Here is a 24931-nt window from a genome sequence, read left to right as displayed (position 1 = left end):
AAATTAAGACTGACTGTGTGTTTATTCCCATGTCTTTTGCAGAATCCAGGTATTCACTGCATGCAAAGATGCTTTGTATAATGATTTTATAACAAAGAAATCCTTCATAAGTAAACCACACACCTGCAGTAAGCATACAGGGGAAATTCATAGTACACCCTCATTACATAGACACACACTTTTTCTTTCCTTACACCCCTGGGTTCAGCATAAAGTTTTGTTATATTTCAGTTTGAACTGGGATATTAAGAAGTATGTGCTTTTTCAAATCTATATCTACTCATGTCTGTGGCTGTTTTTCATATATCAGGTATACATTGCCTGTCATATAATGGGTCTTTGCATGTTTGTATATTAACTCTTGCTAGTGTCTATTATTTACTGGCCTAAGGGAGTGAATAGTTCACTGCAAAGGCTAATAAAAAACTGGTTACATGAAGCTATGCCAAGAAATAGCAAGGAAAAAATCTGTGTTTTAATCCAGTCGTTTAAGGTCTCCCTTTACTCTTTGTTTCCATTTAATGATCATCAGAGGTGACACTGGAGGTCCTATCTCCAACTTCATGAGTCGTTTTCTTCAAGTTTGAGGCTGCCTTTGGTGTGGCAGTTTTTGGTCTTTTTTCAGTTAGGGATACTTAAGACCTGCTTTACAGTACTCTCATGTCAGGAGAACTATTTTGAATTGTTCATATTTTTTAATAGACAAAAAATTTATCTACCTGTACCTGTCCTCTGTGATATGTCTTCTATATCTGCACATACTTCTCTCTCTCTTTATGTCATTACTAAGTTTGGTTTTTTGTGGTTGAGAAGTAGAAGAATGTTTTCTCCTTTTTATAGCCACAGAAAACCAAGGTAAAGACATATACTAGGATACAAAATTCCTTAAGGGAAGTCTTTAAATAAGACTGAAAAGTGTTAAGATAACAATGTAAGTGAAGAATAGTTGTAATTCAATAAATTCTTTTTGTTCTTGAAGTTTGATTGATGACATTGTGTGTTTATGTATATGTATTGCTGAAATTTTAGGACTTACAAATACGTCCTGGGACTTAAATATACTTCTGGGAGTGTTCTCAGGGTTTTTATAGGGTGTTTGTTGTACATATTGCATATATTATTTAGCCATTATTATTTCCACAGGTGAAATTTATTTCAATCTGATAGTATTAATACATGCATGTGAGAATTTTGTTAGATTTTGTGAAACAGGCAAATTTCCTGTTAAGCCTGAGACCTACTTTTTTTCATTTGTCTGCCCTAGGTTACAAATCAAATGGTCACAACATGTAAAGCATATATTACAGATGCTGGCTTGAATGGAGTCTGGGATCAGGAGACACCAACAGTCATTGGAAAAATCAACGTTTGTATTTTGGTGTTTTATTATTGACATGTCAAACCTACTGATTACCTGCTGATGTCATAAAGAAGCCCATATCAATATGTATCAAGTGCTTCGCACCTCTTGGCTCTTTTTGTTTCATGATGCTTTGGATGTTTTCCAAAGAATTCCTAGCCCATGGGCATTGTTGAAATTACAATGGCCTCATCTTTATCAGCGTGGTCTGTCACTGACCTTGGAATTGGCATCTTTGCCATATGTGCAACCAAAGAATTAATACTCCACATTTTTCCACCTTGAGGAAGAGGGACTATGGAAGAGAGGATACCTCTGATATGGTACAATCTTCCTCTACCACAGGGAATCTGGTATTTGAGTAGACCCTGACTTTGTTACAGTAGCTTCCCATACAAGATTTCCTTGGCGTATCATGAAAGTTTAATACTAAGATAGTCTTCCTCTTCTTCATTTGATGGTGATCTATTAAGAACAAATTAAGGGTATACAATATGCTATTGCATGTATAAATATGTGGGGATACTGCTTGCCAATGTTAACTTCATTTCCGCCTTCTCCTTTTCCATGCCTCAGTTACTGAGTTCCTATCTTCCCCAAAAGGCATAGAATACAGGGGAAGAATCACTGCCCCTAGTCCTGCTGGCCACACTAATGCCAATACAGGCCAGGATGCCATTGGCCTTCTTGACCATGTGGGCACACTGCTGGCTCATGTTCAGTCTACCATTAATCAGTACCCCCAGGTCCCTTTCTGCCTGGCCACTGTCCAGCCACTCTGTCCCCAGCCTGTAGTGCTGCAGGGGTTGTTGTGGCCAAAGTGCAGGACACAGCACTTGGTCTTGTTAAGCATCAAATTGTTGGATTCAGCCCACTGATCCAGCCTGTCCAGGTCCCTCTGCAGAGCCCTGCTACCCTCCAGCAGATTGACCCTGGCACCCACATCTCCAGATTTACTGATGGTGGACTCAATCCCCTCATCCAGACCATCAATGAAGATATTAAACAGGACTGGGTCCAACACTGATCCCTGGGGGACACCACTAGTGTCTGGCTGCCAGCTGGATGCAGCACCATTCACCACCACTCTCTGGTTCAGTCTACTGTATTATTGTATGTTCATTCATATGCTGCAAATATTTTCTACAGATACTGAAAGAAAACCACTGTATTTAAGTTGTTGTTGCCTGTTGACTAAAACCAGATTAAGTGATAAGTAACGACTTTGGATTGTCAATAGGTTTGAGCACTCTAAGCCCTCACTCATAAGCACAGCATAATGAGTACGGTATTTACTCCTTCACTTTTTAGGAATGCATATGTCTGTTGAAAGAATATCAGAAATGCTTTCATGAAGCTAAGCAAGAGATTTTGGAAAATCTAGGAGAAAAGGCATTTGAAGTATCAGAAATGTACATTTTTGGAAAATCTGAAGCTTTTTGTAGGAGATTAGAAAAAGTGAGTATATTGTGTGCTGTTATTATTGGTAAAGAAGAAGCGTCTCTCCAAAGAACAGTTTACAAAGTGGATGCTTGCCAACATATATGCTCTTAATCATCCTGTAAAGGAGTTTGTAACTCTCTGTTGAGAGAAATTAGGCACTTCCACAGAGAAAGTCATCCCAATGCTTTATGCTATTACAGCACAGTTGCCTTCTCAACTTGTTAATTTATCTCTCTTAGTGTGGAGAGAAATAACCGGATTGATCTAGACTCAGATCATTATTTTAGGAGGTTTAAAATTATGTGAAAAATAACACACTTTTTCTTTTTTTGAATGAGATTGAAAACTCATGTTTACTGCCAAACACAGTTCTTCAGATGATTCTGCTGCTTTGTGTGGTCTTAATGTTAGGCTTGGTAATGGCAGTGAAGAGATTTTAAGCTAACATTCTTAGGGTTTGCGTGGAAAAGATAGTAGGTCATTCTTGATGCAGAATAAGGTCAGACAAGGGATAAGATGATAATCATCACAAGGTAGGAATTCTGTGAGTCTTTGATGTATTTCTTCAACACTCAATATACATACTAATCTGTAGGGTTGGTTTTTTTTTATTCTTTGAGATACCTTTTTGTCATCAGTATGTACGTGTCATGTTTTAACTCCTTTTCTATAATATTCTATTGGCTCTAGCAGTAAAACATAAAACCCCCCTTTTTATCATTCAGAAAAACAAAGCTTACTTTACTTTGTGTTGGGTTGTGGTGAGAGCTGATGTTGAAAACTGAATTAACTATGCTTTATTGAAGATACTTGACTCAGACACAACGCATTTGTGAATGCAGTAGCTAGAGGAGTGGCTGCTGTTTATTTTTTTTTAACTCAGGTTTTAGTTTATAGAGGAAATAACAAATAATTCATTTTGAGCATGAATATAATATCTTTATTTCAGATAATGGAGATGATAGCCATAGAACAGAATTTTAATGCACTGACTCTGTGTGCAATCGAAGGTATAGATCTTATGGCAGTAAAATTCAAAAATGTCTACCACATTTTTCAAAAGAAACCATATGACACCCTTGATCCACAAGTAACAGAATTTGATGTGGATTTTGTGAAATTCTTGTCAGAAGTTGAACGTTTAGAGGTAAGTAATACTATAACTTATTATAACTTACTTGGGGACAAATCTATGGAACTGAATGTCAGTGAGACTTTGGATTGTGAATAGGCTACATTGTTCTTCCAAAGAGCATGGAGTTGGTATTTGTCTGGAGGGAAGCTTTTTCCATTCCTTCTTCTTTCAAAAGAAGGTGTAAAGTATATCAAACAGTCCTCACAGATGATTGTCACTCTGCAGCCAAAATGACAAAAATTATGAGACCTGAGAGAATGTTCTATGTGGAAGTCATTTATTAGCCTGAAGAAATGTGGTTATATTTTGGACAGAACAAAGCTGCAATTAATTTGTTTATTTCATAGAATTGTATGACAGTTTAGAAACTATTTGACTGAAACTAGCTATTTATTAATTATATTAAGCATAGACTGATGAAGGCTGCTATTTTTATTTTTCTAAGTAGTAACAATTTCAAATGCTACTATGTTAAGAAAATATCATCAAAATACTATTCTCTGACCAGAAAAAACATACTGAATTATGTATTCTTTAGACACAGCTACAGACTTTTATGCGTAACTGTTTTCGGAAAATTGTGTCTTCACAGAATTCACTTCAGTTACTTCAAAGGTATTGGCAACTACGTTTTAAAGTATTTTATAGGAACTTGAAATTACGGATTAGCAGAATTGAAACAACATAGTGAGTTTTAGAACAAAGGGCCTGATTAAGAATTTTTCATTACTGATTTTCTGAACCACATAATCATGATAAAATACATATTTTAGCTTTCTTATGGGAATCAATATATTTTGTTTCTTAATTTCACTAGATTATTTTTATACACAAGAGTGAATATATATATTCACTATATATATATAGAATATTAAAGGAAAAGTCTAAAAAATACTAAGCAACAACACCTAAATATCCACCAGGGTAGAAATTTTCAATTTCCTTAAACTTCCTCAAAGCAAAAAAAGTTTTCTACATTCAAATGCATTTCCTAGATTTTTGCTTATTTAACTTTATGTAATGTTCATATACACCAAAATAAATTTTTAAAATTATTATTTTAGAAATGTCATTTTGGGTACTAATTTTTAATACAGGTTTCAAAATCTGAATATGCCATGCCTCCAAGAAGAAATAGCACGTACAGTTGGTTGTATTCTTCAACACTATGTAGCAGATCTTGAAGCTACTAAAAAGGTATTTTGTTTCCTTTCAGTAAGTTGTAAACCTCATGTTAATATAGGAGCAAGCATTTTAATATGAATAATTCTTATTTATTCTGCCTATTCAATAATTTACTCCCAATGCTCAGTTTATCATACTTCTATTTTCCTGTTACAGAAAACGGGCCTTAGTGTGTGGGCAATACAATATGCACAATTACTCTTGGAGGCAAATTCGTCATCACAATTTTAGTTTTTAAACCAAAATATTTTCTGTTATTTCTTCATCAATTAAATTTAAAGAAGCATGTTCTTTACTGGCTGTGTACATTGGTTGCACGTATCTTCTGGATTTTGTTGTTGTATGAGGTTTCTACAGTTAATTTGCGTTTACAGGTAGCTATTATCAAATGCTGTGGCAGTATAAAATACATAATATAGTTAAATATAGGTAAATTGCATTTATGTTCATAATACAGTCATTTTTTGTGATTTTTGTAGTGAACCATGACTGAAGTATAAATGACAATCAGCTTCTGGGGACTGCTCATATCACTTGACTGTCAACTTTTACTTTGTCCATAAAATAAACATCTGCATCAGAACTAGATGTCCAAACTCCCTTTCTACTCGAAAAAGAAAGAATTACTCTAGAGTGAGTTAATCTGATCAATTTTATATCATGTCCTGAAGATTTAATAATTCCCTCCAAATGACCATTTTTTTCTTCAATGAGTATTAAGGGAGTCTGGAAAACCAGACTGATGAAAAAGGTTTTTTGAGATGCTTACATTTTGTAAGATCAGTGATACAAGTTTACACAACGAGTCAATATCTATAAACTCTGCACTTATTACAAAATTATTGCTCCAAACAGTGACTTACAACTGTAGCCTAGCAAAGCTGCTCTGAACCACTCTTTACAGTGTCCTTTCCCTACCTGTGCACTGTATATAACAATCCCTGAACCCCTAATTACTGATTTAATTAGATGAATAGATTTTCAGCAGCATTGCTTGATAAAAAAATCATGTAGCCCAACCTTAGCTGTATTTTCCCAGGGGAAAGAAAAATAGGCACCTTTACTGAGAGGGTTTCATCCAGGTCAGTTCCTCTCACATGAAGCTACTTGGATTTCTTTAGTTGGGGCTGTGCAGGAGACAGTGTAGGGTTAAGAAGATGTGCTGGTTATTGAGGAGTTTGGTCATTGCAGAGTCTGTGTTGTCACAGCCTGCGTCTGCATGCCTAAAGTTGAGTGGATACAAATACTCCTTTCTTCTGTCAAAGAATATGTCTTGATTCTACTGACTAGTTCTAACTAATTATTAGATATTACTGGATTGCCTTTTATCTTTGCCAAGCAAATTATTTCTAATAAAAGGTAGTTCCTACTGCAATGCTGGTTCTAAAGTGATTGAATACTTTGTCAATGCAAATTCTGTACATTATAATTTTAGGGGGGGTTTGTTTGTTTGTTTTTTGGGAGGGGGTTGTTTGTTTGTTTTTTATTGTAAGATAGCTATTCACTGAGCAGGGGACATTTTTTCTCATCTTGGGCACAGATAAAAGCATGGGCTGTGTATCCAGGAGTACCTGCATGCATTTTGCTTAGAAGTTAGTAGAAAGTGCATATCATAGAATCCTAAATTATCCTGTTTTGGAAGGGACCCACAAGAATCATTCTGTCCAAATCCTGAGCAGCTAATAGTCAGATACGTGTGTCTGAAGAACAGTGGTGATGTTTCTAGTCAGGAAAAAGATCTCGGGTAACAATATAGCTTGGGCCTCTCCTGAGGCCTGTTCCCAAGCGAAGGAGGAAAACCCCACAAGGGTTCTCGCACCACCACTTCCTTAAACAGCTTGCTTTTACAGCAGATGGCTTCAAAGTCAGGCGTCAGACTTGGTCCTAAATACTGGCTGCTCAGCCCCTGGGTTCACAGTGCCTTTTGGTGTACTCAGGACTCTGTCAGAAGTAAGCACAGCTGAGAAACAGCATGAGATAATGAAGACAGGAGAGGTAGCAGCAGTGATACGTGTGCATCTCTGAAGTGTACCAAGTCAGGGAAGAAATACATTTTTCTCTCCTTGAACTGCTGTGTGACTTCACACGAATTTATTCTCTTTGGGAGGAGGAAGAGACTGTGGTACCAGAAAAAGCAGTTTAGCATTTAAATAGATTTTTGTTAATCCATGTGTTTATTGATATTGTTCTTACTGTAGCTTTACCAAGCTCAGAAAGATGACCCTCCTCTTGCTCGAAACATGCCACCTATTGCAGGAAAGATATTGTGGGTGAGACAGCTGTTCAGAAGGGTAAATGAACCAATCAGCTATTTCCATGTAAGTTGATGTGCCAAAAAATTAGGTGTAACAGTGAACTGTCTTACTTCAGTAGATTATGTCACTTATTACATGCTAGGCAACATTTTTCTTTGTATGTGTATACTGCTCTGCAGTAACCCTTGTTGTAGATCCAAGATGTAATGTTGGAATAGAACAGACTAGACTATTTCAGTTGAAACAAATCTTGAAGAATTCTTGAAATATTTGAATGATTCACCTACAAAGCATCTAGGGTCTCCTGCCAAGTTATCTTCTATGTGAGAGAGGTTTTCACTTTCCTATTTCCCTCAGAAGTGAATAATGGTCATCTAAATCTCTTCCAAGGAAAACAGGCATAAATATTATTCCTGATTAAAAAAGGAATTTTTTACAATAAATTTTCAGTTATTCACTTTGAGTAGAACTGAGTATCCATTTCACTGTGAATTGCAGGTGTCTGTGACAGTATATTAAAGTAATTGCTCTTAGTGGTGTTAAATATTTAGTATTTATTCCTTACAAGTTCTTACTGACTTTATTGCCCCGTAAATTTGAATCATAAATAATTGACACAGTTTTTAAGAACTCTGTCAGTATAATTCACGGTATTAACTTAGACTATGTATGGACAATAGTTAAATTGAGAAAAACCCAAGTGTTATGGGTGGTTTTGGATATAGTTTTAATTTGAATGTACTGTGTTTTAATAGAAACATTCAGATATCTTGGCAAGTCCAGAAGGTAAAGCAGTTGTTCAATCATACAACAAACTTGCATACGTATTGGTGGAGTTCGAGGTAGTCTATCATAATGCGTGGATGAAGGAAATGTCACAATTACAATATTGTAAGTAATTAAATGTTTACTTGCTTCTTTAAAATATTATTGAATGGTAAGTCAACACAAATCAAATCAGATACTTTTTTTAAGCCTCGTTTACCCTTAAAATATGCAGGTTAATCACAATCCAATTAGCAGGCTCAGTAATACAATCTCAGTGCTTTACTGACCTTGAAAGTTGGTTTTGATGGGGAAGATTGCAGATTTGGTACACTGTTCAACAGATGACTGTCAACAGTAGTGACACAAATTTAACAGTAGTGACACAGATAACTTTGGTATTTAAATTCTCTGTGTGTACTATTTATTAACTCTTTCTGGTTTTTTTCCAGTATAATAATTCATAAGGTTGCATTGCCCCAGTCCCTCTAAGGACAACTATTACTTAATGGCTAGAAATGTTTGATATTCAAGCATTGTGTTTCCAGGTCCATAGAAAATTAATTTCATAATTTTATAACTTGGGCTGAGAAAAACTGCGACACAAATAAGACTGGATCTGAGGCTTGTTTAGTTCATGGATACAAAGCCAGAAGTTAATGTAATGGAAGTTGGTTGTATGTTTTCTTTAACTGAAAACAACATGAAGCTATTTCACAAGTAACCATACATCTTCATCACTATATAGTAGTATTAGAAATCTTGATTTCATAATAATTTATAGAACATAAACAATTTTTTGTCTTAGAAACTGATACTAGAATGTCTTTACAGCCTTACAATCTACGATATTTGTGCGTCATCCTAAAACCGAGCAGTTCCTGGTTAATTTTGATCCCCACATTCTAGAGATTGTGCGAGAGACCAAATGTATGATAAAGTTGGGTCTGGAAGTACCAGAGCAAGCAGTCAAGATAGCAATAATAGAAAATAAACTGAAGTCAAACAAGTTGCACTTAGAGGTAAACTTGAAACATATCATGATTGCTGTTTAAAAAAATTCAAAAGAAAATGAGTTTAATCATAGAATTTTTTTCTATAGTTAAAGACTAAAGCTGGGTAAGAGGTAGTTTAAGATAAATTTGTGGAATGCACAGGTGGGCATAGAAGATCTCATTTGAAAACCCTGTGCTAACTGCTGTGTGAGCTGGTAGATACTTAAATATAAGAATATATACTTCATATACCCAGTGGCACACTAAGTATACTTTGGTCATGAAATAATTAAAGCTATACAAAAAGTTTTCACTGTCTGAAAATCAGTAAAATGCAGTTTTATAGAGTTTTTGAGAAGAAAGATTGTACTTAATCTGGTTTGGAAGATATGGTGAGCCACAAAAGCGTGAAAAGTTTTGCAGGTTACCTGCAAGAGAAGTTACATTTGTTATACCTATTGTAGTATCTGCTGTTGTATTATTTCAAGGAGCCTATATCTTGGGGATGAGTTGTATGATACAAGATTTCTCCGTGTGTGTGTGCATATGGCATAAGACAAGAGGATACATTTAAAACTGAGTTCACACCTGACTTAAGCATCTGGAGCACATGATACTCAATTTTAAGAGGGTATTGTGAGTTACAGTCACTAAAGTTCAAGCTGTCCTTAGTTCTAGAGGAAGATCATACTTTTTCTGGCTTTGTGCCTTAAGAAAACGTTGTACAAAAGTGGCTTTCATTCTTCCTTCTATAGCATGATACAAATTCATTACATTCCATAAATGATATTCATAGGTATGTAATGTCTGTGTAAAATTCTACAATTGTTTTCAAATACAGCATTGTGCTGCTTTCAGTGTCTTTTTCTGATGATTTGATTGCATGACAAATTGTTTGCTTTGGTAAAGAAACCCTTGAAATACTCTGCTTGATACTATCCTTTCTAATAATCAACAGGGTCTTGTCCAGTCTTACGAAGATTTGTGTAAAAAAACACCAAACATTTTTGTAAATCTACTAACACCAAAAAGGAATAAGGTTGGTATTGCTACATACATTTCAGTATACCTCATAAGAAGTTAAAATAACTTAGTAATAATTTATAATTCTAAAATATTTAGATGGATCTGCATGTTGTAAATGTAACGAATTTTACCGAGACCTTTAAGACTAAAAATTTGCACATTGCATCCCTCATACAGTTCTCAAATAGTGTGTATTACAATCAAATAATCTTAGTGCCTATGAGATAGAAGACCAGTAGAACAAAAAATATGGTTTTTGCTGTCTATTTACCTCCACAAATCTCTGGCTTTAACATGGAAGTTTGCTTGGAGAGAGTTATTAACCTTGTGAATTGAGTCTCTTCAGTGGTATAGAATGCTACACTATGATGTTAAATGCTATACTAAAGGTACAGCTTTATTGGAGATGCAGGCTGTCTATCCCACAAGCCTTTTTTTTTTTTTTGCCAGACATTTATAAGTGTATGTATGTGACCCTTTTTGGTTGTAAGTAGTCACACCAAAAGGTTGCAGAGTTTGTGTAAGTTTGTGTAACTACAAAGTTGGACAGTAGTGTGAGAAACAAAAAAACTGAGGCTGTAGTATGCCCTACCCTCCCCTTCCTTCCTATTGCATAGATTTCTTTGACCTTTTTTCTTGGAAACTTGTAACGTCCCTTGCACACCACTCTGTTTTATAAACAATATTAGTGATTCTAATAATAATGGCACTTGTTTTAATTGTTTTCTGTTGTGGTTTTTTAAAATCTATTAAATTATATTTTTATGCTTAGATGGATGATGTGTTGAGGCAAGGACTTACCATGTTGACTTGGTCATCTGTGACGCTGGAAACTTTCTTTCAAGAAGCTGATGAAGTTCTGCATATATTTAGACAGCTTTTGAGAAAGGTACACACTTGCTCACTACATAAATAAAACTAAAAGCTTACAGAAATTATTTCTAGGATACTATTTTTCATATTGGAATATAATCTGTACTTATTTTTGTATCATATGTAGAGATTTTGTTGCTTTATAAAATAGGGAGGTTTTTTTGAATAGGGTTATACTCAATGATTCTCTCCTGTTATTGCCATCATATGTTTGATTTTTGTTTCTGTCCAGAAAGTAGAATCTATTTCCACTCCTTGTCTTCAGATTCTGGGGCTTTCACTCTGATTTTCAGAGTCAATGCCTGTCTTTGAGTGCTTGTCCATGAGCGCAGCTGCATAAAAGGTACTTCCGTGTAAATACTGTTGAGTGGAGGACTTTGGAACATGAACTCTATTCATAGCAGGCATGTTGTGAAACTGTGTCGTCTTTGTGCAGCCCATAAAATAATGAAGGAGAATATGCCTTTTCCTCACAGTTCTCTGCATGCTGCTCTGTGCTCTTTTACTGTCTTGGTATTTTTCATGCAATTTCTAAATTAATTTGATTCCATATTTAATATCTGCGTAAGTAATCTGGATGATGGCATCAAGTGTACCCTGACAAAGTTTGCCAACGACACCAAGCAGAGTGGGAAAGGGGAGAGCCACCCTGCAGGAAGATCTGAATAGGTGTGAAGAGTGGACTAACAAGAACCTTACAAATTTCAACAAGGACAAATATAAGGTCTTGCACCTGGGCAAACATAATCTAGGAGTGCAGCATAGGCTGAGATCTACCTGATGGGGCAAGAGCTCTCTGGAAAAGGACCTGGGCATCCTGGTGGATAACAAGTTGAATGTGAGCAAACAGTGTGCTGCTGCAGCAAAGAAAGTCAACAGGATGCTGGGTTTCATCAACCAGCAGAGATAAAAAACTCGCCATTCACCTCTACTCAGTCCTGGTCAGGCCAAACCTGGAACTGTGTTCAATTTTGGTCCCTGCTATATAGAAGGGATTTGGAGAGGGTTCAGGGAAAGGCCACAAAGATGATCAAAGGACTGAGAAGCCTGACAAATGAGGAAAAGCTGAGAGAAATTGGTTTGTTGAGCCTTGAGTAAAGAAGGCTTAGGGGAGACCTTACCATCGTGTGTGATGTTTGAAGATTGGCTGCAAAGAAGATGGAGACGCCCTTTTTACAAGGATTTACGTGGAAAAGATCAGGGATAATGGGTACAAGTTACTTATGGAAAGATTCCTATTTGACACAGGAGGAAAATTTTTTGCAATGAGAACAATCACTCATTGAAATAACCTCCCAGTGGAAGTGGTGGATTCCCCAGTGCTGGACAATTTTAAGACTTAGCGGAAGAGGGTACTGGGCCATCTTGTCTAGGCCATGCTTTTGCCAAGAGAGGTTGGACCAGATGACCCTTGAAGTTGTCTTCCAACCTGATATTCTATGATTCTTTGATTTAACATGCTTGAGGACCTGTGTTGGCTTGGTTTTTTTTTCTCGAGAATTTACCTTGACAGTCAGATCGCCCTTCTGGCTTGATAGTTGAACTATATGATTATTATCTTTTCTATGAATATCTTAAATTGTGTCTCCTGTGGTAGGAGATTGTTAGTCACTGGTCAATATATGTAATTCTTTTTATGTATGGCAGAAAATCATAATTATGATCAAGTGCGTTGTTTGCCACTGAAAACCAAAGCTGGAAAAAGGTTGTGTCAGAAATTAACAGTTTTGTAAGCCTGAGTATATCTGAAATAATCATGTTTTTGTGTAGAAACACTCTATTTTCATTAAGTATTTAGGTTGTATGCATTTTTTTTTACTTTTCCCTCCCATATCAATTAAAAAAAAGTTAACCTGGTTTATACTCTTGATTGCTGTGAATGGGGTATTATTGACAAATAGGAAAAAAGTGATGTGAAACACAAGCATGAGGTGCATTGTGAAAAACAAGATCACAGATGCAGACTATTTCAGATAAAACATTAAAAGCTGGACAGAAGTCAGTTTTACTTGGATTCTGCCATGGCAAAAATAATTCACTGTAAATAAAAAAAAAAAATCACTGTAGTTGACTGTATACTAATAATGCTGCAATTTAGAATCAAAATCCCAGCAAAAAACTATGTTGACTAAAAGAAGGAGAAAGACTGAAGATTAACCCATCAAGCAATTTATGGTAGACCCCCCCTTGCCTTGCTGCTAGACTTGTGGTCAGTAAGATCATGAACAAGAATCTAATTACATTGATTCTGTTACTCTGTTTTATTTGGTCTAGCAGCAGTGTATCTTGCATGACAGGAATGATTTAGGGTCTGACTGTCTATTGCTGTCTGTCTGCCTAAAACTGCAGTTAAACCAGCCAGAATTCTTTGGGAGTCTAGCCATTGTAAATAACCCTCAAGTTACCATAACTCTGGTTATTATTTCCTTTTTTTAGAGGATTTTCTACTCTATAACATTCTTGTATTTATTTTTCTGCAAAACGTTTGTTACCTGGTGGAGCTCTCTTAAGTAGAACATGTTATGCTTTAAAGATACGTGTGTGGTATTAATCTGATTTTCTCTTTTTAGGTTAATATTTTAAGTGAAGTGCAGATTGGTTCACTATTAAAAGAAATATCAAGTACTTCCTTAGTTAGCTTACCAGTAGATGGTCCTATCAAAATAGAGGATCTGTTGACTGACAATGAGGTGTGTGCCACTTTATCTTTCCACTTGAATTCTACGGCATGTTAGAAAAAATGCCTTAGTAAATGAAAATAAAACTAAAAAATAATCCTCTATGTGAAAATACAGAACTTTACTTGTAATTAAATTATTTTGGTTAAAACATTTTATATGAAGATACATTGGTTCTTTGGTATTTGAGATTCTTAGGCTGCATTATTTCATAGATAATCTTAGTTAAGTGCTTTGTAATTAGATGAGATTTTTTTGTTTATGAAGGACCTCAGACCTATATAGCCTTTCTTGCCCCCTATTTTTTCCAAATTGTTTTTTTTAAAGGAGAAGGCAAAAAATACCTTCCAATGAGTATATTTCAAAATCTGAAAGTTTTCTTATTCCAAAATAGGTTAAAAATGTATTATCAAATCAGTGCAAGTAAATAAAATCATTAGGTACAGTTGAAACAGTATTTGGATAATTTCAGATTTAGACTGTGACCTCCCTTCAATACTCAGGGTTTTTTTCAAGCACGTAAAAGTACCATTACATTTGATAAATGGATTTTTTTGGGGCATTAAAAGATAGTGATAATATAACAGAAGATTTTTATAAATATACAAATATATTTTAATAAATATCTGTGTTTCATTGAAATAATTTATTCTGATGAGCACAATATTCAGGAAATGTTTTGAATCTCCATGAAGAAGAACAGTAATAAAATAAGCAGTGTTACTAAGACAATTCATTGATGTTTTTATTTAACAGGATTATACTAAAGAATGTGCTGAATCCTTGAATATCAAAAGCATGCACATTGAAGATGCTGTTCAAGAACTAATAGATCTGTTTGAAAAGAATTACGAATTCCCATCTTCTAAGCCCTCAGAACCACAAGGTATTTAGTGCTGCTTATTTAAATGAAGTGTTTGTAGACTTAGCTAGTTTTTATCAAAAGTGATCTGTTTTAGCTAATTTTCTACAGACTTCTCCCTCCCACTACATTTTCATTGGTGTCTCAGTCCTGCCTTCTTTAACCACTCTTAAACGAAACCACTAGCTCATGAAATACAGAGATACTTCAGTTTTGGTGGGGTTTCTAGAGCTGAAATCTGTCCTTCTGTTTAGATTAGCAAAGTACTTGCTCTAGAGGAAGAACATTAAAGTTTCATTTCTCTCAGTCACTGATCGTAACTCTCCCCTTTCACATCTCCCCAGCTGTAAGTGAAATACAGTGTTCCTCTCTTCTCAGCTATGTCAGATTTTTGGTACTGTCACTCTGTTTTTAACTTTCCTGCCACAGTAGAATTATGTCTCAAACACCAGTGCTTTGCTGGCTGGTCAGTTTAAATTAGTATAGTCAACTGCTGGCACATGCATGGCTGGTTCCCTCTTCTTTGGGGTGTCTCACAAGATTTTAGAAGGTTCTGTACTAAGGCAAATAGTTGGAGAAAAATACTATATTTTAAGGAAAAGTTTATTTTGAGGCTTAATCAGTAATGGAGCTCTTTTCTTTCATAGGATGTTTTTCTTCTGGCTTCAGATTTCTCCAGCTATAGAGGCACAGTCAGGGTCAATACTCCAGGTGGTTTGATAGGATGCAAACAGAAAAAAGATGACACAAAAATACTTCTCTGTCTTTTGTTAAATTGTTTATACTGATTTTGATTTTTTTGGGCATTTTCACTGATATATTCATGTCTGCCTATCTGTCTTTAGTAACAGATTGGTAGTGCACAGTGTTTGTTACGCTAAGGATTATAGGCTGGACTCTTAACCACATTCCTGGTGTGAAAAAGTGTTATGAAATAAAACCAATTTTTGGTGATCCAGGTATTACTAAAATAAAAGTCAATATTGTTTTGCCTTTAATGAGGGGACAGCATGCTTTAAAGCGGAATACATATGCAATAACAATTATTTCTTTTTAAATTTGCAGTAAAAGAAAAACATATAGCGTTTGAAAGTAAAGAAAAGGAGAAAGAAAAAACTCCTGCTGAAGGACCTCAAAGTGATGATAGCAAGGGCAATGATAAAGAAGAAGAGTTTAAAAAGGTATTTTGTGAAAATAAGGAAATTAATTTTTAGACCAATTGGATTAGTAAACAGGATCTTGAATTTTGGTAGCTGCATATCTATGTTACAGAAAGACATCACATGGACAGTATCATATGTAATGTACAAATGATGAAATAGCTTACCTAAAAAGTGAATTTAAGATGGATTTTAGCTTTCACAAGTATACTGCACATTATTCCAATTATCACCTTTATTAAAAAAATTCTTGACATGAGTGGTAAGTGCAAAAATTGGAGAGAATAATGTGCGTAAGGCATAACACAGGCTTTCCTTCTTGGGTAGGCAGGAACCTTCATCCTTTCTAGTGTTCTCTTCCAATTTCACCAAGAAAGATTATCTTTGTACTTTTTCCATGAAGAATGCAATCTCTTCATACTCAGCAGAGAAGGGAAGTAAAGAACAAAGACTCTTAAACTTGCAAGCACAAATGTAATAATGCTATAAGGCTGCATTGTTTTTTGTAATAGTGATCATTTCATGTTGCCATATTTTCATCCAGTTGGATTCTACTCTTTGTCTCATTCAAGATGGGTACATATGCACCAATATTCTTGAATAATCCATGTTTTGGTTTAGTGGTTTGTTTTCATTTTTGTTTTTTTTTTAATATGGAGAGCTTTTCTGAAGGAGCATGAGATTTCAAACAGATTTCTGGATTCTGTATCTGATTAAGACAAGTTGTTTCCATGTAGCTTTTCCATCTTTTCCATGTAGCTTTCACTTATTTGCTTACTTACAACCCCCAACTTCTTGCTTTGCATTTCTTATGTAGCTTAGAGCATAAATTCCTTCAGACAAAATCTATTAGGTTTGACTTAAAACCTTTGGGCAGTAATTTTCAGGTTCCTATGTGAGTATGATGCTAAACAACATCTGGTTTATTTATTACAGAATTGTAAAGACTTACATGCCTATTTCAGTCGCCGGCTGCTAATCAGCCTCCAGAAAGCAACCCGGCTGTCTTTGGATCGTATTAAAAGAAGAATGAGTGTTTCAGTGTAAGTTGCAAATGGAAGATTCCTTCAATAATGTGCACTCTTTATGAATTCTTTATGGTAATGGCAAGATCCATACAAAATCAGTCTCCTATATTCAGTAGGATTTCTATAGATTCTTCTCTGCTTGAACAGGCATACACTTCAGAGGCAGAATTGTTTCAGTATAGTATATTGTATATTGAAAACCCTACTTAGAATTCTATTAAGATAATTTATTTTAAGCAAGTGAAGCTTATGATATTTTGTCATTAATGTGTGTTAAAGTCTGAATTACTTTTTTCTTTTTCTAAGGACATTTTTCATTTAAATTGTATTAAAATCCTTATCAAAGTCAATAGGAATTTTTTTGGTTGTTTCTTTCATATTTGTCTGCTGTATGATATTGTTGAATCCTTCCTTATTTGGTCACTATGTCATGCCACAGCATTTAAAATTTTACTTTGCTCCTTGTTTTTAGGTTTTAATTTTAGTTTTGAGTAGGTTAACATCATATATTTATCATTTTGCACTAGCTCGTTATCTTCGAAACTTTCTTTTCATTCTGTTGAACAATTATCTAAAATGTAATGGGGCAACTTTTGCTCCTGACATGTTGTTTCATGAAATGATCAGTGAAACCTTCTTACGCCCTATCCAAAGCGCTGGCAGAGTTGCATCATTCTGAACCTGAGAGATTAAAATCCAGAATCAGGAAATATTCTGGATAAAAAATTCTGAAAGTAATGGCTGGATCCAAGCTAACCTTTGTCAGAATGGTGGAGCTCTAGGTATTTTCTTTATCCTTTAAACAAGAAACTTCTGTAAGTTTTGGAAATAGTACATCGTTTAATGTGAAAATTCTCCACGTGGGTTTCATCAGAAAATGTAGCTCAAAATTATATTTCTCAGTTAATCTGAGGAGGTTTTGTGGTGAAGTATTTATGATATGTGTCAAAATTATTTTTCAGCAAATCTGAGGACATTACTCCTTTTCTAAAAGCAGAAGTACACCTTGATATTCCCAATCTGGTAAGTTTTATGTCATATAGGTAAGGTAAAATACACTGTCTTGTAGTAATCTCTATATTTCCCCAAGTGCAGGGTGTGGGCACGCTTCCACTGAACCAGCATCTGTTCCAAAGAAGAGCAGTTGCTCACATCTTTCAGTGAGCTGAGAGCACTGATGAAATGTGCTCACAGTCCCAGTGTTCTGGCCTCTGTCTCAGTGGTTCTTGCAGAACCTGGCCTTTTAACCTTATGTGATTTAGCAGTTATACTGCAATCTGTTCATCCGTGTTCTTTGCAGAGTGATTACAGTTCCCCTCACGTGTAGTAGCTGCATTACTGGAATAGGTTCTTCATGTTGCTTTATTATTATTACTATTATTACTATTATTATTATTTATTTTAACTCTTACTTGTGTAATCTAAATCCTTTTGTTGAATTTCAATAATGAACATTATCTTTGCTCAGTTTGGCTTTAGTCACCTAAATGGGAAGTTAGATGACCAGAATGAGGAACACTGAACAAAAACAGAAGATTCAAAACCAGAAAAAGGAACTGTGGATTTCTATGTGCAGGGGAAAAAGATTGCAAAGAACTAAAGCATTAATTTGTTTTCCTTTTGTAGAGTAAGATAACTATGTGTCAGCAATATGTATTTTTTATTTTATGAGAGAAGGTAACTTAATATTTCTCAAATGTCTTATAAAGATTAATGGTTTTATATTGAAATTACAATGAAAGAAAGGTTCTGTTTTAAGGTGATATTCCTTTGACATTGAACTAGTGTTCATATTGGCATTCTGTTATACATTCACACTGTGTGTGTGTGTGTGCACATGTTATATAAGTTCTGTCAAAAGTGTAGAATGTTTACCTTGTTGGTATTTGTAGAAGGATAAAGCTCCAAGCTCTACCCACTCCAAAGGAAGTACATATTTCTTTCCAGTCCTCAAATGCTTGGCTGATCTAGGGCAGTAATCAAGTAATTCTGGGTAAAATACCACTTTGCTAATGCTAATAAGGTTTTGCAAGAGCCTTGCTTTTATGTATGCCGCTGCTCAATCTGTGAAAGTGATTTATAGGTAATCAGAATCACTTTTAAGCAGTTTACATCCCAGTCCTGAGCACTCTTGTGGATGATTCTATCATTTTAAAATGATAACTTGAACATGAAAGCTGTAAGATTTTGTTCTAAGACAATATGTGAGGATTGAGCATATCACAAGAGTGATAATTTTTCTGAATTTTAACAAGAAATTATGTTTTTCTTTTCTTTCCTGAATTGCTCTCACATAATTTCCTTCTCCCGCTCAGTATTTTGGAGAAACTCATGTGTGCCTTTACTCTATCTTATCCTGTATAGAACTATTTTCAACAAGAACAGAACAAAGTCACCATTAGCATTATTGTTGACAAAGCAGTTCAAAAAGTTCTGGGTTCAGGACATTATGGCTGTTTGTGTTCTACTAAATAAAACTGGCTAGAGTGTGTTCTTTGACCCTGAAGTGAGCTAACATGACATGGTGTGTACCTGCAATAATAAGTGCTTTTCTCCCTGAAACCAGAAGTTTGCATTCAAACTGTGTGTCAGGAGCAACCCCTGTCATGTTTTATTCATCAAACTGCCCCTGATGTTTTTCTTGGAATGTGCTTCTTTGCATCATCCCAAACTATGCTATGGGACCATACTAGCATTTATACAGTATGGATGATGGCTACCAGAGCCTCTGTTTTGTGCTTATCTGGTTTGCTAGTTGTTCTCAGTTCAGATCAGGAATAAATCTTCTCCTTCCTGTTTGCTTTATCACGTACTCTGGTAACTGAATACAGGTTCTCTTCCTCCTCTGACTTGGGTATTGATTGCTCTCAGAATTATGTCACAAATTCCTTGCCAAATATACAAATGGAAAACTTCAGGCCTACTGCCTGGAGTTCCATTAATTTACTAAACAGTGTGTTCTAGCAAAAGTTTTCAAGGTAATACTACCTTTCTGAGACAAGAAACACAGCATTATTCAACTTGGACCTCGGACATGTTGATCCAGCTGATTTTTGTTTGCATGAAATTACTGTGTAAATATATCTATATGGTTCAAATGAGTGTTTTAGGTCACGCAGAAAATCACCAGCAAAGGTATCAGCAAAAGCAGTTTTAATTTAAAAGTGAAAGCGTGACAAAGTTCGTTGGCAAGATTCACTCTGCTACTTACTAGCTAAAGAGATACAGAGAAAAATTAGAATAAAATCTAAAACAAATCAATCTAAATTTTAAATGAACCTAAAATGATCTACTTGGAGGATGGGCAGAGGAAAGGGTAAGGTTTAAAAAGGAATAAGGGAGACCCTCCTGTTGAGGTTCAGAGTGGACCCCTTTACCCAGCTTAACTCCAGACTTGGCCAACAGTCCAGGCCTAAATCTTTAACAGCACTTAATCTTAACAGCACTGATTTACACAATAGCCTGATTTAAACAATCAAACAAAAGGTTCCACAGAATTTACTATAAGCACAACAGGAACTCACTTACAGGTCTAGCTTACATGTAAATCTAATGTACCTAAGCATCTAAGAGAACAACACAGTACATTTGCTATAGCATGTTCACACACACACACACACACACACAGACCTAAAGGAGTGTGTACAAGTGTGTACCCACAAAAAATTCCCTGGAGTTCAGTGAAGTGCTCATGTTGATGCCTTTGCATCTTCTCAATGGGCAAAGGGTAGAGCCTTGAGGAGCAGGAGTATCAATCCAGGATCTGTCATCGATGTTCGGCCGTGATCCTCCAAGTACAGCAAACTTGAGAGTTCTCTGGCTCTGACAGCCCCACTCAGAGGGGCGTTGCAGGTCACAGCCCACTGTGGTCCAGGAGAGCTCAAAGGGTCTCATGTAGGACTGCTGTTTATAGGGTTGCAAGGGAGTTGGCTTTAGTCATAGCAATTTTCCATCTTGGCCGCAATTCAGGTTGGTAACTTTCTTTGAAAGTTCAAATAACAAAAATGTTGTTCTGCTCGAGTTGTTATTCAGGCAAGAAAAATAAGTTTCCAAGGCTGTTTTTATAAAAGACAGGAGCTCTTTAGCTCACAACCTAAGCTCCTGGGAGCAGATGGTGTTTCTGATAAGCTCAAGAAGAGCTGAGCCCAGGTGCTGTTTATCAAGGCCAAGGTTTAATGAACATTTCTGAGATCATAGGGAGGCCTGAGAAGGCTGGGAGGTGGTGGTTGTACCATAGCATGCAATTCTAATGCTTTGTTATTCTGGAGCGTAAAAAACAAGGTTTGTAATGTATTCCCACACATTAGATAAAAGTCATTATAAAAATGATGCTTAAAACGTTGTAGGAATTTTTAAAATAGTTGTAAAAAAGCCAATAAATCTATCTGCTTTTATACTTGATTGCCATTTCACGCACAGTATGACTGCATAATTAGATTAAAGGTCACTACAGTATGTTTCATCTCTTTAGAAGCAATTCTGAGCCAGACAACCTGCTAGAGTTATCTTTACCAGCTTCTCTTCTGGGGTAAGCTCTACAATTCACTATGAGAGGAGTAAGACTGAGGTCTCAAAAATGACAATCAGTTGCATTTATTTCAACAATAGTTCAACTGTTTTAAATAGGTAATCGTTCCCAGTTTAGATGAGATACAGCAAGCCATCAATCGCATGATTCATTTAACGCTGGAAGTAAATCGCAGAGTTGCTCAGTGGGGACAGAGGCATTTGCAAAAATCTATTTTAAAAACAGAACCAGGCACGCAGCAAGCATCTGCAGGCTTTGGATCACAAGGAAAAAAAGCCAAAAAAGGGGAAAGTAAGTGCTTTGTTTAGTTTTTTTTTTTTACTCTTTACTTTTTGATTTAATAACTATGCCGTATATAAATATTTGTGAATAAGCTCACTTTTCATCAGAGGAGCCTACTGTGGATTGTTTTACATTAGTTTTTGGGTTTATTTTGATTTAATTAGCTGTATGTTTCAGAAATAGCTTTTCAGGCTTACATAAGCATTACAAGTCTGAAAAACAATAAGCAAAATAGCTTTGAGAAATTGCTAGATTCTGAATCTTTTGCTTAATTTAAGGCAAAGTAAGCTCGCCAATCATTCTTTTTACCTACTTATTGTGGAATGTAGCCATAATGATATAGTTGAAATCATAAACCATGATTTTTATACTAAATCTCATTGAAATATTGAGATATGACTAGAGCCAGATTTCAGGAAAGATTTTAATTGCTGGATGTATTCCTAGATTGGATTATAAAACACCTCAAATTTTTTTTCATGTGAATAGTCAGAGTGGAGACAGGCCTACATCCATTTTAGTCAAATACTTTATTCCTTAATATTGTTTCCAAGCATCTCTCCATGCACTTTGCAAGCAACCATAAAAGCCTAAATATGTTTTTGCCATCAGGTTTTCATAGCTGTTTGGCTGACCCAGTGATATACAATCCAGTTATGTCTTTGTTATCATTCTTTTGGAAAGTCTGTAACATCTTGGAAAGTTTCTCTTTCTGACAGTCCACAGCTGATACTTTATTCTTCTACTGACGTGTCTTGTATGATTCTAACCTCTTTTAGTGGGCTTCCAGTAGGGTGGCAGGAGCCAAGCCTTGTCAGACAGTCATAGTCTTTTCCTCTGCTGTGTCAAAATACAGCATCAGCAGTGGCTGTTTTCATCACCTTTAGCTAGACATCAGCAGCACCTGGGGGAGTATGTGAATGTTTGGGCAATGAGATTATGGAGTACACTGGTAATGATGGATCTGAGACTGTTTCCAGTGAGCAGACCCCAGAAAACGTCTTCAGAGTAAAAGAGAATTTGGAGTTGCCTTAAATCCCCCTCATTAAACAATGTATGTAGTGGGAAGGGTGGATTTTTCTTCTTCTTCGTTCACTGAAATCCACTTCAAAATGCTCAGGTATTGGTATCACAGAAGCAGCTCATCAGATCTCAAGAACATCAGTTTCTATATTGACCATGACTGTCTCAGCAATTAATCAAAGAGTTCAAGAAGCTTACACTGCTTTAAGCAGTATTCACAATTAAAAAACTTCAAGTATAAGAATTTTTAAAAAGTATGAACTAATGGGGAATGTTTATGAGGCCTTTGATGTTCTGCTTACAGTTAAATTAAAATGGAGAAAATGAAATTTGTGGATGAAGAAGAATATTTTCTTTCAATTTGAAAACCTTCATTTTAAACTGAATTTGCTCTAGCTGTGTAGTGCCTGGCATGAGCTGGCAGCTGGTACTTCACATTAAGCAGTCAAACACATGTTTGAAGAAGGATGTTCAGCCTTACTGAAGAGCATCATTCCTCAACTTGGTATGCATAGGCTTAGAAGAGAATTCTAATCAGATTGTCAACAGTTCATTGATTTATATATAATTTTATTTTACAGAAGGAACGGATGATACAGTTGTCAGAAAGCTAAAGAATTTTTACGCAGGTGTTGCAGAAAATGAAGCTATTACTAAAATAATTGTGGTTCTCTCTTCTGCTGGGAATTCTCTAAAAGAAGGAGCTAGTGAAGTTCTGCAGGAGTTTGATAAATACAAGGAGTTGTGGACAGAAGATAAAGATACCAAGTTTCAGGTCAGTTTAACTATGGTCACCTACAGGACTGTTCTTCATTAATCCTGTCTTTTGAAATCTGAAAACACTGGGAAAAATCAAGGAAAAAAAGATGTAGAAAACATATTTACAGGTGAAACAGCTGAAATTCTTGTTTTATCTTTCCATAGGAATGGTACTATATCTCCTGAGGAGAAGTAATAGCATTTTACTTCTGTGTAAAGTAAATTTTTGTGTTGTGGTTTGCCTTTTCCTGCTTCTGTGCCATTCTAGATACTAAAAACCTGGTAATTGCTTTATTTTGTTCATGTAACTCTGGATTTTAGGCCACAAGAAACCAACCCAGTCTGATATGAGGGATGTCTCTATGCAAACACAGGTAGCACAGGGAATCAACAAGAGTTAGAGACATGCACCCACCTGCAAGGCTCCTGGTATCACAGAGATATGGTGGGATGGCTCCTATGAGTGGAGTGTTGGAATGGAGGGACACAGGCTCTTTAGGAAGGCTAGGCAGGGAAGACCAGGTCAGGATTAAAAGGAGGGCTGGGACAGGTGACGTTATAGTGGGGCTCTGCTACAGACTGCCTGACCAGGAAGTCCATGCAGATGAGACCTTCTGTAGACAGACAGGAGCAGCCTTGGAGTCACAAACCCTGATCCTCCTGGGGGACTTCAACCACTCTGATATCTGCTGGAGGGACAACACAGCAGGGCATAAGAAATCCAGAAGGTTCCTGGAATGTGTTGGTGATACTTCTTTCTCCAAGATACTGAAGAGCCAGTGAGGAGAGGTACCATGCTGTACCTTGTTCTCACCAACAAGGAGGATCTGGTGGGGAATATGAAGTTCAAGGGCAGTGACCATGGCTGCAGTGACCATGAAATGGTGGAATTCAAGATCAGTTTATGTGGGCTAAAACCCCACCAATTCATATGCAGGGCTGAAAATTTGCTGTTAGCCTAAATAAAAATTTCAAGTCTAATCAAATTAGTGTTATTAGCTTGATCTAGTTACTACTGAGGAATAGGATACTGCTACAGTGAAAGCTTCAATAATAAGGCAGTTAAGTTTTATAAACACATGCTTTAATTTCTACATTCTTCCTTTTCCACTTCTATGTTAACCCTTCCACTGCCTGTCTGGGTACTTTCGGATGGAAGAGTAGAAGTGGGATAAAGCTTTCAGCACCTATTACTTGCCAATGCAATGTAAGCATAATCAATAAAGGTCTTAAGTAACATTTTTGAAATGTGGCTTTTCAGAATGACAAAACTTTTCTACCTTTGAGTTCTGCTCAGGGAACTACTTAGAAAATGTATTTTATTGTGATTGTTTCACACATAATTTGGCTTATGAGGTAGTCTTTCTGTAAGTGTGGGCATGTATTTGATCTCTGTTTTGTCAGCTGTTTTCACAAAACACATAGGTCCTTAATATGTCTTGGTTATCTATTTCTCTGTTAAATTTGGTTGGAATTTCCCAAAAAGGTTGAGTGTTAATGACAGAGAAATTGATAAACATTCATTTTACTCTGCTAGCAAGCCTACAGAATGCTAAAAACAGGTATAATATTGG

The 24931-nt window shown here is 35.9% G+C and overlaps 1 protein-coding gene across 1 annotated transcript in view; it reads left to right on the top strand.

Moving 5' to 3' along the window:
- Nucleotides 1–24931, top strand: part of DNAH8 (dynein axonemal heavy chain 8) — a 120052-nt gene that overhangs the window by 11654 nt on the left and 83467 nt on the right. The window contains 17 exon segments of the mRNA XM_069008487.1: nucleotides 1265–1366; nucleotides 2672–2818; nucleotides 3753–3950; nucleotides 4477–4553; nucleotides 5036–5135; nucleotides 7322–7441; nucleotides 8134–8269; nucleotides 8978–9165; nucleotides 10097–10177; nucleotides 10937–11053; nucleotides 13608–13727; nucleotides 14472–14601; nucleotides 15643–15758; nucleotides 16674–16772; nucleotides 17696–17788; nucleotides 21392–21584; nucleotides 23180–23373. Of these exon segments, the coding sequence (XP_068864588.1) occupies nucleotides 1265–1366; nucleotides 2672–2818; nucleotides 3753–3950; nucleotides 4477–4553; nucleotides 5036–5135; nucleotides 7322–7441; nucleotides 8134–8269; nucleotides 8978–9165; nucleotides 10097–10177; nucleotides 10937–11053; nucleotides 13608–13727; nucleotides 14472–14601; nucleotides 15643–15758; nucleotides 16674–16772; nucleotides 17696–17788; nucleotides 21392–21584; nucleotides 23180–23373 (2211 nt within the window).

The sequence above is a fragment of the Aphelocoma coerulescens genome, chromosome 3, assembly GCF_041296385.1.
Source record: "Aphelocoma coerulescens isolate FSJ_1873_10779 chromosome 3, UR_Acoe_1.0, whole genome shotgun sequence".
NCBI lineage: Eukaryota > Metazoa > Chordata > Aves > Passeriformes > Corvidae > Aphelocoma > Aphelocoma coerulescens.
This window is presented reverse-complemented; position numbering and strand designations above follow the sequence as displayed.